This window comes from Macadamia integrifolia, chromosome 13, assembly GCF_013358625.1.
Source record: "Macadamia integrifolia cultivar HAES 741 chromosome 13, SCU_Mint_v3, whole genome shotgun sequence".
In the NCBI taxonomy this organism is placed as follows: Eukaryota; Viridiplantae; Streptophyta; class Magnoliopsida; order Proteales; family Proteaceae; genus Macadamia; species Macadamia integrifolia.
Genome location: NC_056569.1, coordinates 16,451,933 through 16,464,704, shown reverse-complemented (window position 1 = coordinate 16,464,704; position 12,772 = coordinate 16,451,933). Strand labels below are relative to the sequence as shown.

General features: G+C 41.6%; 2 protein-coding genes and 1 non-coding gene across 6 annotated transcripts in view; 2 read left to right on the top strand and 1 right to left on the bottom strand.

The window, feature by feature from the left end:
- Positions 1-5,000: 5,000 nt before the first annotated feature.
- LOC122060328 lies at positions 5,001-5,153 on the top strand. Its single transcript, XR_006134348.1, has one exon. It is a non-coding gene; the product is annotated as a U4 spliceosomal RNA (small nuclear RNA).
- Positions 5,154-7,251: 2,098 nt separating this feature from the next.
- Positions 7,252-12,772, bottom strand: part of LOC122059721 (thiol-disulfide oxidoreductase LTO1) — a 17,978-nt gene continuing 12,457 nt past the window's right edge. Inside the window, exons 5-9 of one of the 4 annotated variants that reach the window (XR_006134115.1) lie at positions 10,854-11,001; positions 8,758-8,895; positions 7,679-7,872; positions 7,565-7,595; positions 7,252-7,490 (exon numbers count right to left, since the gene is read on the bottom strand). Coding sequence is in view for 1 of the 4 variants with exons in the window: in XM_042622734.1 (XP_042478668.1) it covers positions 8,561-8,638; positions 8,758-8,895; positions 10,854-11,001 (364 nt within the window). In the remaining 3 variants the exon portion in view is untranslated. The other 3 variants (XR_006134116.1, XR_006134114.1, XM_042622734.1) reach the window with 3 other exon arrangements.
- On the top strand, positions 9,724-10,058 carry LOC122059489 (auxin-responsive protein SAUR50-like). Its single transcript, XM_042622275.1, has one exon. The coding sequence runs from the start codon at positions 9,747-9,749 to the stop codon at positions 10,056-10,058; it is 312 nt and encodes a 103-aa protein (XP_042478209.1). The 5' UTR covers positions 9,724-9,746.

Genomic DNA, 12,772 nt, shown 5'->3' with positions numbered 1-12,772 from the left:
ATGTTAATGCCCTCAAGGAGACCAAGAAATCGAAGGACATTCTTGTGTTGGAAGTTGACGACCAGAGGAGCGAGGCAGAAACCAAAAGAGGTGAGCCGGCAAAAGAGTTGGTCCCTATCAGCCTTTCTGACACAGATACCTCCAAACGACTCTTCTTAGGAGCGTCTTTACGGACCAAAGAGAGAAAAGCGTTGGTGGAGTTGCTAAGGAAAAACGTGGATCTATTCTCATGGTCACCAATGGACATGATGGGCATTGATTGATAGGTGATCGAGCACAAGTTGAATACGGATCCCGCATTTCGACTAGTTAAGCAAAGGAGATGGACCTATGCACCAGATCGAAAAATAGCCATTGAAGAAGAGGTAGAGAAACTTCTCAAGGCCAGACTCATTAGGGAGATCTGGTACCCTGAGTGGGTCATGAATGTGGTGTTGGTAAAGAAATCCAGTGGAAAATGGCGCGTGTGCGTCGACTTCACTGACCTTAATAAAGCTTGTCCGAAAGATGATTATCCACTGTCGAGAATAGACATGTTGATCGATGCCACGATAGGTCATGACCACATGAGCTTCATGGACGCCTACTCTGGATACAACCAAATCAAAATTGGCAGAGGTGACCACTTGAAGACTATGTTTGTTATAGAAAAAGGGTTGTACTACTACGAAGTTATGCCTTTTGGCTTGAAGAACATCGAAGCAACATATCAAAGATTAGTGAATAGAATCTTTAAATCAATGATTGGAAGAAACATGGAAGTCTACGTTTATGACATGCTAGTAAAGAGAAAAAAAGCGCCTGACCACGTGGCGGACCTAGAAGAGGCGTTTCAGACCCTGAGGAGATATGGCATGAAGCTCAACCCAAGTAAGTGTGCATTTGGTGTTACCTCAGGCAAGTTTTTGGGATTCATGGTCTCGAGTAGGGGCATTGAGGTAAATCCAGACAAAATACGGGCAGTGCTTAAGATGGCACCACCAAAAATAGTCAAGGAGGAGGTGCAGTGACTAATAGGCAGACTTGTAGCTCTAGGTCGCTCCATCTCCAATGCAGGTGATAGATACCTCCCCTTATTTCTAACTCTCAAGGGGGCCAAGAAGTTCCAATGGACACCAAGCTGCAAAAAAGCTTTCGAAAATCTAAAATGGTACCTCTCCTCCCCTCCTTTACTGTCAATACCTTTGAAGGGGGATGTCTTGCAGTTGTACTTGGGTATATCTTTGGTTATAGTCAGTACAGTATTGTTGAAGAAAGTAGAGAAACACTAGGTGTCGATCTATTACGTAAGCAAAGTCCTAGTAGACACCGAGGTGAGGTATACGAAAGTTGAAAAAATGGCATACACCATGATAACAGCTACCCACAAGCTCCATCCCTATTTCCAAGCTCACACCATTGTGGTTTTGATCAAACAGCCTTTGAAGAAGATATTCCAAAGCGTCAATGCCTCAGGAAGAATGGTTAATTGGGTTGTCAAATTGAGCGAGTTCGATATCGAATTCTACCCAGGAACAGCAATAAAGGCCCAGGCACTAGCAAATTTCTTGGTCAAATGTACAGCCGAGAAAGAGCAACGAGCTGGGGACAAAATCGACCATGAGGCTATAGCTCCATGGAATCTATTTGTAGACAAGTCGTCAAGTAGGTGACATTACGATGTAGGTGTGATCCTGATCAATCCCACTGGATTCCAGATACAATGTGCTCTTCGTCTGGCTTTCCGAACATCCAACAATGAGGCAAAATATGAGGCTCTTCTGGCATGTATCAAGTTGGCCCATTCGTTGGAAGTGCAAAAGCTCTCTATTCACAGTGACTCTCACCTGGTCGTACGAAAAGTAACAAGCGAATATGAGGCTCGAGCCTACCATATAGGAAAATATGTGAAATCTATAAAGGGCTTGCTGGCAACCTTTGAAACAACAAGTATAACAAGGACTGCATGCATGGAGAATACATTGGCAGATACACTATCTAGACTAGCCACCTCACTATGCTCGAATATGACTCCTCCCATTTATGTTGAAGTGGTGCCTCACTCTAGCCTGACCAGGCAGGATGTAATGGAGATTGATGAAGAGAACGACTGGAGAAGCCCTATTATATCCTTCTTGAGAGAAGGGACCCTACTGTCTGATCCCAAAGAGGCACGACAAATCCAGCACAAATCGACCAGGTTCGTGGTCACTGACAATGGTTTTTTGCTCAGAAGATCCTTCGCGGGACCTCTTCTCAAATGCCTTGTCCGTAATAATGCGGATTATGCAATGAAGGAGGTCCACGAAGGAATTTATGGTCAGTACCTCGATGAAAGGGCCTTGGCCTATAAAATACTCCGACAAGGGTTCTATTGGCCAAGAATGACAAAGGATTCCATGGAGTATGTACAGAAGTGTGCCAAATGTCAATACTTTGCTCCAGTTTCCTGGTGACCTGCAACAAATTTAAGCACCTTGAGCAGCCCAGTACCCTTCGCTATGCGGGGGATCGATATACTGGGGCCTTTTCCAGTCGCTATAAAACAATTAAAATTTGTGATCGTAGCAGTCGACTACTTTACCAAGTGGATAGAGGCCAAACCCCTAGCAACCATCACCGAAGCAAAGATGTCAGCCTTCTTCAGGAAATCCGTTATCTTTCGCTTCGGAATACCCCGTGTTCTAATCACTGATAATAGTAAGCAATTTGACAACAGAAGCTTCAAAAAATTGTGTATCAAGCTGGTGATCGACCATAGGCAAACAACAATGGGATACCCCCAAGAAAACGGTCTGACAATAAATGCGAACAAAACTCTCCTTCAAGGACTCAAGAAGCGGCTAGACAATGCAAAAGGTCTCTGGGCAGAAGAATTGTCGAGCATAATTTGGGCGCACAGGAAGACAAAGAGGGTCGCCATTGGAGAAACACCCTACTCATTGACATATGGCACAGAAGCACTTAGTCTGGTGGAAGTTGGAGCAATGTCATTATGGGTCCAAACATATAGCGAGTGAGAGAAAAACACAGGTCTTGTGAACAACCTGGATTTGTTGGAGGGGCTGAGGGACCAAGCACAAAAGAAGATGGAGGTGTATCAGCAATAGATAGCTAGATACTTCAACACAAGAGTCAACGAACAACACTTCCAAATCAATGATCTAGTACTTCGACGGACTGAAGTGTCAGACCCAAGACACCAAGGGAAGCTATCACCCAATAGGGAAGGACCATATCGCATCACAAAGATAGTTAAGCCAGGCACCTATCATCTATCGACGATGGATGGAAAGGAAATTCTGAGAGCATGGAATTCTGTAAATCTGAGAAAATTCTGTCAATGAAATATCAATAGTTATACCCTAGAAATTTTCGAACAGATCAGGCAATGTATATCTAGCAAAAATTTCAATGAAGACTGATACAAATTTTCACCTTGCCTCACCTCTAGAGATTAAGCACTCGAATACTTGAGCGTCCCCTATAGATGGGAGCTCAAGCAATCAAAGACTCGAGCATCCCCTACAGATGGGAGCTCAAGTACTCAAAGACTCGAACATCCCCTACAGATGGGAGCTCAAGCAATCAAAAACTCTAGCATACCCTACAAATGGGAGCTCAAACAATCAAAAACTCGAGCATCCCCTACAGATGGGAGCTCAAGCAATCAAACGCTCGAGCATCCCCTGTAGATGGGAGCTCGAGCACTCAAACACTTGAGCGTCCCCTACAAATGGGAGCTCAAGCAATCAAAGACTCGAGCATCCCCTATAGATGGGAGCTCGAGCACTCAAAGACTGAGTGTCCCTAAGTTTCATGGGCTAAAAAACTCATATGGTCACAAAGACCAACCACAAAGATGACCGGGAAAAAGGTATCAGATCTCGGCGAGATCTCGCTCGAGGTCGAGATCTTAAACCTTGGCTCCATTTACAACAAGGATAGACATTATGGCCTATTCTCACCTAGGAAGGAGGTGTTAGGAGCCACACCATTGAAGACCTGGTTGGATTTAGATTATCCAAACCATCTCATCCATGATGTTGCTTTGGGAGGATAAACAATTCTTAGGTTTTCTTTAAATGTACAATATACAAGACATAATGGTTCTCTGTGAAGTTTTTCTTTAAAATGTACAATATAAATAAGCTAAACAGGTTTTAATTGACAAAAGTCCCACCTTGGGTGGTTGTAGTTTGCTACACAAAACTACATTGTCATTTGTACATAATCAGTTCAACAAGCAGAGTGAGAATTACCTATAATCTCCATTAGCAAATTGGTGGAATCGCTTTGAATCTCGAATGACAATTAAAAAAAAAGCAAGAATAACATTACAGTCATGTTTGTCCTTGGTTGTTCTCTCTTGATGCAAATATTGGGAGAACTTAACCCCATAAATCAGCTTACAAGGTAAGGGAACTCACCTATCTCTAAGGTTACCCATATCAATCATATGGGCTCCCTCACCTATCTCTAAGGTTCCCTCTGTGAAAACAACGAAACATATGTTTCCAAGACACCAAATCCTTAAGCGGTATTTCTTCGAACAAGTTCAGAGCATAGTCTAGACAACCAAGTCTTGCATAAGTAGCCACCAATCGATCATTGACAAACCCATGGCCGCACTAATTTCCTGATTTGATAGTCCAAGATTTGTATTATGTCTCAATGGGAGATCGAGGAAAAACTTACAGCAGGAAGTAGCAGCGGGACAATCAACGGAGGATTGAATTTGGCTAAGAATCGCAGAGAGCTTGAAGCCAAAGTGAAGGAGCAAAGAGATCTCCTCCCTAATAAGGTCGCACATCAAGAAGAGAAATTTTTGACGGTCCGCCACTAAAGGCAGGCTACCAGTTAGTCTCTGTGGAGGTAGAAGGAGAACCTTTGACAATTGAGGGAGAGTGGGGTGTGGGAGCTCAAATAACAGTAAGAAACATAATCCCACATCGGAAAGGAAGAGCTATGGGGAAAGGAAGTGGAATTATAAATGGGGAAGGGGTCGACCTTTAATAAGCATCTTTGCGCTTGGGGCAATGACGCAGCTAGTGAGGTATTAACCGAGGCGCGTCAATTGCTGGTTGAAAACTATTTCCAAACCCCCTCTTTGGCCTGGGTTTTGCTCAGGCCTTTGAGAATTTCTGGAAGGGCTACCCTAATAGGGAAAAGCTCTACAAATTTAGTTCAAATTCTTTCATGGTTAAATGTCCATCTGGTTGGTCTCTATGCCATCATAGGGCAAATGAACCTTGATCAGTTCATTCTCAATATTTGAACCGTAATTGAAGTAATTTAATATGTTGCTGATCCGACGGTTTGGGCTTCATCAATTGGTCGGTGGCAGTTGAGCACATAATTCTGGTCTTCAAGGCCCATTATGATTAATCGGACTCAATTTCACGAATCTGGGATCATAATATGATGGTCCAGTTTGGTTGCCAGCCCAACATAGGTTTATCCTATATTGGTTCGTGGTGGAGTTACTAACTAATTGCATACAGATTCAGGATGGGGAAGTAATTGGAGGCAAAAGCATTACGAATTCTAGAAATTCTAAGATTAGCGTCTAAAAGGGATGGAATATCACTGAAATTTGGTTCTCTACTCAAGATTTACTTCAGGTTAATCCACAATCGGACCAAGGATCATGGTCATGGCACACCTTTTCAACTTTTTTGGGCATTTACTTGAACTACGAAACTGTTTGTTTTCGATATGAGTGTACCAATACTAGTCCAATTATGCAGTTTATGTTTGATAATGCTAGTAGTTATCTCTTAGATATGAGTCTAATTTAGTTCTATATTATGTAAATTTATCTTCTCTTTCTTCATGAAGTTTCTCTTTGGCCATCAAAAAAATAAATAATAATCAACTTGCTACAACCTATCATTTGTATTATGGAACTACTTTATTTTTGTCATAAGCAAAGAGTATGAGCACATTTTACATCATTCTCATGGTTTTATATATCGGTATCAATTATGTATCATTCATATTGGATTGTATTGGATGGTTTTGCCATCATTCAATTTTTAGACAAAAATATCCTTCCTACAAACCATTAAATAGATACAAAATCAACCTTGGCGGATACTAAGATGGATCGATTGATTCAAAACTGTATTTTGAAACCATGATCGAATTGCGGACAAAGTCAATAAATATATTTACATGGTCAACATTTTTTATTTTTTCTTTTTGAGAGATTTGAAAGACTAGATTACAGGCTTGACAGTCCAGTCAGTCGCTTTTGAGTGAGTGATCCAAAAATGGCATTAAGAAGGGGAAAGGGGGGGGGGGGGGGGGGGGGGGGGGGAGTTTACAGACACTGCTGATGTGAATCCTAGCTAGGGGTGTCAAAGGGTCAGGCTGGGTCGGTTTCAATCCGGATTAATTAGGCTTCCCCACTTTGAGACTTTACACTGTGACTAGCTTGTTTAAGTAATTGGTCCTCATATACTTAGCATGATCCCATTAATAAATGGTCGATTGGGAACCGATCTTTAATCAGGCTAAAATGAGCTTAGTCATGCTTGAAATTGGCGAATGACACAATTATCTCTAAACGGGCTATAATGGGACTCTGAAAGGGATACAATCAGACTTTAAATGTGTTGGGCTTAGTAAGCAAGTTCTAAATGAGCTCAAAACTGACTATAAAAGGGCCTTAAACATGTACGGCCAAGTCAGGCTATTAATAAACGTGTCGAGCTCCAACACATTTATTAATCATGCCAAGCCAAGCTGAGCTGGTTTAGGCTTTAAATGATCGGGCTCGATCGGGCCTGCCAGTCCAGGCCTGTAATTGACTCCCCTTATCCTAGTAATGCTTTTTAGAGAGAGGTCTAGTTGCATTGTTGCTGCCACAGATGATCTACCAATGATGTATGAAATCTGAATCAGGATCCGGATTTGTCCCAACCACATCCATTTCTGATCTGGATCAGATCAAAATCAATGAAAATCGGCTAAAACCCCCTAAAGCTCATCATTCATCACTCTTTAAATCTAATGGTATTAGAGAGTTTGCACAAAGATATTACTTCCAAGCAACACCACCTATGACAAGTAACAACTGAAGAAAACACAGATATCGTTTTATTCTCTAATTCACAGCATGGGTATTTCTAGAGGAATGATTGTAAATTTTTTCAAAGGAGAGCGATCTTTGTCTTCCACTTTAGATTCCAACAAGAAGACTGAAAAACAGAAGAGGCTGCAGTTAGAGAAGAGAAATAATGATCGATTAAAATGAGCTCTACTCTCTTTATCAGAAGAAAAATATGTATTAATAGCAAACAGAATTTGCTCAAGTCCTTAAATCAATGTTATGAAACATTAAGAAAAGTTCCAACAACTTTATTAGCCAGAGTCCTAGCCACAAAGGATACAAAGTATGCCTTCAGCAATGACTTGGCCCCAGGAAATGGGTAAAACCATGCCTTGCAAAGATTGTTGATAGTGGGAACCACTTAGGAGTATTTACAGTGCCTTTTGGATTTACCCTGCACCAAAGCAAGAGACTTGATCAATATGTCCAAGTATATGGAGCCACAAGAGGTGGGAAGGGAGGCCGTACTATTTACATGAATTGACTCCTATGTGTCACCCTGAAAAGAATAATAATGATAATTAAAAAAAAAATAATAATGATAATTAAAAGATGCACTCATATACATTTTGTAGACCTGACCTCCGAAATTCTTCAAAATTGTTGGGAGGCATAAAATGGATTTCAACATAAGCTGTATTAAGGCCATCCACAATCCACACGTTTCTGTTCAGCATGATTGCTACACTGGAATCTGATCAGCTGGGATTGAAATCTTTGAGAACAAATCCGGATGCTTCTGCCAGTACTGAAAATTCTTGTTCACCACTCAGAACCTGAGGAAGGGAGGGAGGGAGGGGGATGAAGAACTGTATCAAAGAAAAGAGCAATAGATATAAGTCTCTGGAACCCTCAGGATCCAGTGGCAGTGGCATCACTAGAAGGGCATAGACCAACCCATGAATCATTGAAGACAGCTTGAATGCTAGGGCAACCCTTTTCTGATTAAGAAGGAAACGCGTTAATATTGATTGATGACTAGGTGCTATAGGGGCACTGATGCGCCCCCTACCTGACAACAGTCACCAGCGAAACCTCCCCATTCCAACTCCCTGCTGGCACTCAGATGTAGAACTTAGAGATTTCAAAGAAAATATGTGTTTGATGCTATACATAACACAGCACACTGAATAGCAAGTGCCTCCTCTGACTGGTCACTGTAACCATGACCACAAGAGTCCCTTTTGAACTGTAGAGAATCAACCAGATACAAAATCGAACAGTCACAAGCCTAATCAATAAACTCTATGACTGGACCATCTGCCAAAACACTTTTTTGTGAGAGTGCAAGTTTATCCTCTCACCAGTATTATCATTCCCAATATCCAAATGAAATGCATCAATGTGGCATCAAACCAACCTACTGGTTTTTGTTTTTGTACAAATATCACTTCAGTGAATTATATGATACAGCAATAATTATGGAGATGCTGCAACAAGAGAAAAGTATGCAGGTTCCTCATGTCAGCACCTCAGGAACTCCACATGCATTGCGGAGCAGGTGCATGCAGCAGAACCTGCACCTTGGCAAGCCTGTGAGCTCTGTCATAGTATTCACATAGCATTAACAAGCATAGGCTGACCAAAAGAAATATTAAATCTAGGCTGAAATTTTAAACAAGGTGGAGAAGATAGTCCACTTGGGGTTGGGGCATTCTAACCTGGCCATTTATCACCCAAGTTGGGAAACCTTCGATTCCAGCATCTGCACATGCCTTGGCTATTTTAGTTCCTCTCCTATATCCATCTGGGAAGCATTCTACATAGTCTAAGACCTTCGCTGCTTCACGTCCAAACATCTGTATTGAAAACATGGAGGCCACGTTGCTAATGATGAATTCAATAATTTTAGAAATAGCATACATATATGAAAAATGGGATTTGGCTCGTCTCCAATTCTTGATCCACCAATTCCCTACCTGCTTGCAACATGTGTCCCATTCTAATCCAATGGTTGTGGATATTAGGGTTATTCAAACTCTCTTTTGCCTCTCAAACATCCATTGGGATCCGGATCTGACCCAAGAGAAGTCCCTCCATCAGTCCATCATCTCAAAAGGGAGGGAAGAAGGAGGAAAACCTGAAATCGGAGAAGTGAGAAGAGCTTAGGAAAGGAGTCAGAACCCCCTCCATCGTCTCTCAGATCCCGTCCTCAACCTGAAACGGAGGGAAGAAGGATGACCAGATTTTCTCAATGAAGAAAAGGGTTTCTTATCTTGGTCCTTTTTTGGTCAAGGGTCGAATCACGATGTGAAGCCTTTTGAGGAGGGTCAGTGGTCTGGCACGAGTTGGATGAGTTTGAAGCGGTGGATGAGAGCGGTCAATGAGGTGGCGGTGGTGCTGATGGTAGAATCGTTTGGAGTCTGACGGCGGTTGTCTTGGTTGCGGAGAGGAGGAAGAGGAGGAGAAAGGATTGATGAAGCGGGTTTGTGAGTTTTTTTTTTTGGGAGAGGATTTGGGCATTTGGGAAGGGATTTGGGTGGAGCTCTTCTCTGTTCCTTAAGGATGCTCTTTTCTTCTATGTATTTCCTCTCTTTCTTTCCCCTCCCTCCCACAACCTTCCTCACAGGTCTGCTCTCTTTCTTGCTATCTTCACTATCTCAAACCCTCCTCTCTCAACTTGCTTTGCTCCACAAACCCTGAAACTGAAATGGCTCTCAGGAAATCGAACAAGTTGCCTCAAACAGCAGTTATCAAGCAGGTACTCAAGAGATGCTCAAGCTTTGGAAGAAAGCAAGGCTACAATGAGCAAGGCCTACCCATGGGCGTACCTAAAGGCCACTTCGCCATCTATGTTGGAGAGAAGAGAAGCAGATTCATAGTCCCCATCTCCATATTAACTCATCCCCAGTTCCAAAATCTTCTTCAAAGAGCCGAAGAGGAGTTCGGCTTTCATCATGACATGGGTCTCACCATTCCTTGTGAAGTAGTCTTATGCTCTCTAACATCTATCCTCAGCTGAAAATGAAGGAAGAAATAGGGATTTTTCTGATAATTTCTTTGGAATCTAGAGAAGATGAGAAAGATTCTTTTATTTTCCTTCTTTGTATTGTGATGTTTTGGTTGGTTACTCTGTTACTTGGCCCTAACCCATGAACATTGTCTGGGTTAGATTACTTGGATTTGTATATTTTTAAGTTCTGAGATTTTCCTCACAGTGGTGTGTGGCTGCACCCTGCGAGAGACCTGATTAATGGAAGATCCAGAAGAGAAGAGAAGAAGAAGGAAGAAGATAAGAAAGAGGAAGAAGGAAGATGAGAAGAAACGGGTTGATGGGAGATCTGGGAGAAGAGGGTAAATAGGGTCATCAAAAAGCAAGGTCTCTCAACCGTTGGATGTTGGATGGACAGGTGTCAATTTATGGTGAAGAGTTGGTAAGGAATTGGTAGATTAGGAATTGGAGACGAGCCAAATCCTGAGGTGATGCTTTTGATTAAAGCTGACCACACAGGGAAGTCTCAGGAATATCTTTCAGACACAAAGGAAAATTAGTTTTTGCCTGTTCTTTCTTTCTTCTCAACACCACTGTTCATCAACACCAATCACTTGCACATATTTCCATTGATTATATTGGGTAATATATCTGAACATGTCCCATCAATCTTTATTAAAATCATTTCATACAAAACAGGGTGATGGAGAAAGAAGAACATGAAATGATTACTCTCAGAACAAGCTTGCACCATTTTATTTTTTAGTTAGTCAACATCTCGATGTCCTATTTTCAAATATGAGTTTGTGAATGAAAAATCAGTACCTCTTTCTGTTCTAAGCAATGAGAACACCAGAAAGCTCCATACATTTTAGCTCCTATGGAATGCAGATGCTTTGCAAGAGAAATAGCCAAGGGACTTGATTCTTTTTTTATCTCAGTTGTAAACAGTGGTAGATCAATTTCTGCTGAGCTGCATAAATAGAGCTGATAATGAGAAAACGAGTGGTCTTAACAATAAATGGAGAGATCGCATATTCAGAATTAAAACTATAATGTACAAACACAATAACCAGCAAACTCTATTAATCATCAAAAGCAGACTGCAAAATCTAGGTGAAGTATTACAATCTTATCCACTGGAGAACACAAAACTACAATGACTGCACAGTGACCACTAAATTTTAACCTCTTTTTCTTCTTTTCACTGTCGAATCTGATTTTAAAAACTGGAAATATGCTTTAGATGCTTTTACATCCATACAGCTGGCTACTACCACCAGTAACTATGGTTGCAAGGAAATTTATCCGAGGCTATAGACTTCGTGGGTAAGTTTTTCCAAGTTCTTCGACTGGTTAAGAAAGCTAATATATGGCAACTGGTTATGGTAAGATTATTTTTTCTAGGGTTCATGTTGTTCATGTTGCAATTTGTAATTTTTTCCAAGTTCTTGGAAGGGTTTTGAGGTTTCCGGCTGAACACTATGAAGATATATAAAGTATGATATGCGCTTGAATTTAGGCCATTGATATGGTTGATTTTGATATTAGATAGGCCTGTTAATGGTGGCAGACTGGTGCATTTCTCAAAACACAAACTCAAAAAGTGTGATTCTAATTGACTTCATATTCAATCATTACACACGATATCAACATAAAGCTTGCCCTCCAGCCAACAGAAACAACTAAAATGACTGAAAGACAGGAGATTTAAAAATATGAACACAGCAAGAAACCAAACTCCAATTTAATGCAGCTGCAACAATGTCCCTAAACAAAAAAACTGAAATCAAATACACAAGTGGAAATTAAATAAGCCAACGGAAACCCCCCACATGGGTGCACGAGATTGGTGTCTTAAGTAAGCATTTGAGTTAGACTAAGATACTTATTAGCTCTTTTTTTTTATAGGTTTAAAAGGGGTGCAACACGAGGACTTCCCAGGAGGTCACCCATCCTAGTACTACAGATACTTATAAGCTGGATAGAGTTTTGTTTTGAATCTAATTAATGTTAGCCTATTCTAGTCAGTGTTAAGTGTTTAGTCCTTAGGTTACTTAATGGTAATTTAATTCAGTTAGAATTTTTTAAATAAAGATGTAACCCCTTATCAGATTAGTTAGTTCAATTGAATTTTATATATGAAAGTGTGTGAGCTGTGAGCCTCTCACCAACTGCCTCCCTACACAGTCTTTCCGCATCTATCGTCACATTCAGGTCTCCCCTGCTTGCTGCCATTGTTGGAGAGGAACTGAGGATGTTGATCATCTTTTCTTCTCCTGCCCTTTCTCCTCCACCATTTGGAAGAAAGTTCTTTCTCGCTACTGGCCCTCTAGTAGAAGAGTCCTCCCTCTCAGCAGTGAATGGCTTTGGATTGATATGACCTTTTATGGACCTACCATTTTTGATACTGCCAGTAAGTTTGCTTTCTGTGCCACCATCAACCACATGTGGATGGAGAGGAACCTTCGTAGATGGACGTCCAACTCCCGCACTTTTGACAGGATTTGGAATGCCATCTAATGGCATCTTCTTCGATGTCAACACCAAACTTGCTGCTCTCCCGCACCGCTCGGTCACGGACTCCCCAAGAAACAGACTTATTGTTGCTTCTTGGGGCCTTCAATCTTCCATTCTCTCCCCTCCCCCCACGCCACCTTGAGGGCTTGTATCCATTAGCTCGTCCCCCTTTTTTGGTCAAGTTTGTTCCCTTGGTTGGCTTTGTGCCTTCCCCCCCCCCCCCC

Coding starts and splice junctions, on each gene's coding strand:
- LOC122059489 (XM_042622275.1), top strand. CDS start 9,747: ATGGCTCTCAGGAAATCGAACAAGTTGCCTCAAACAGCAGTTATCAAG.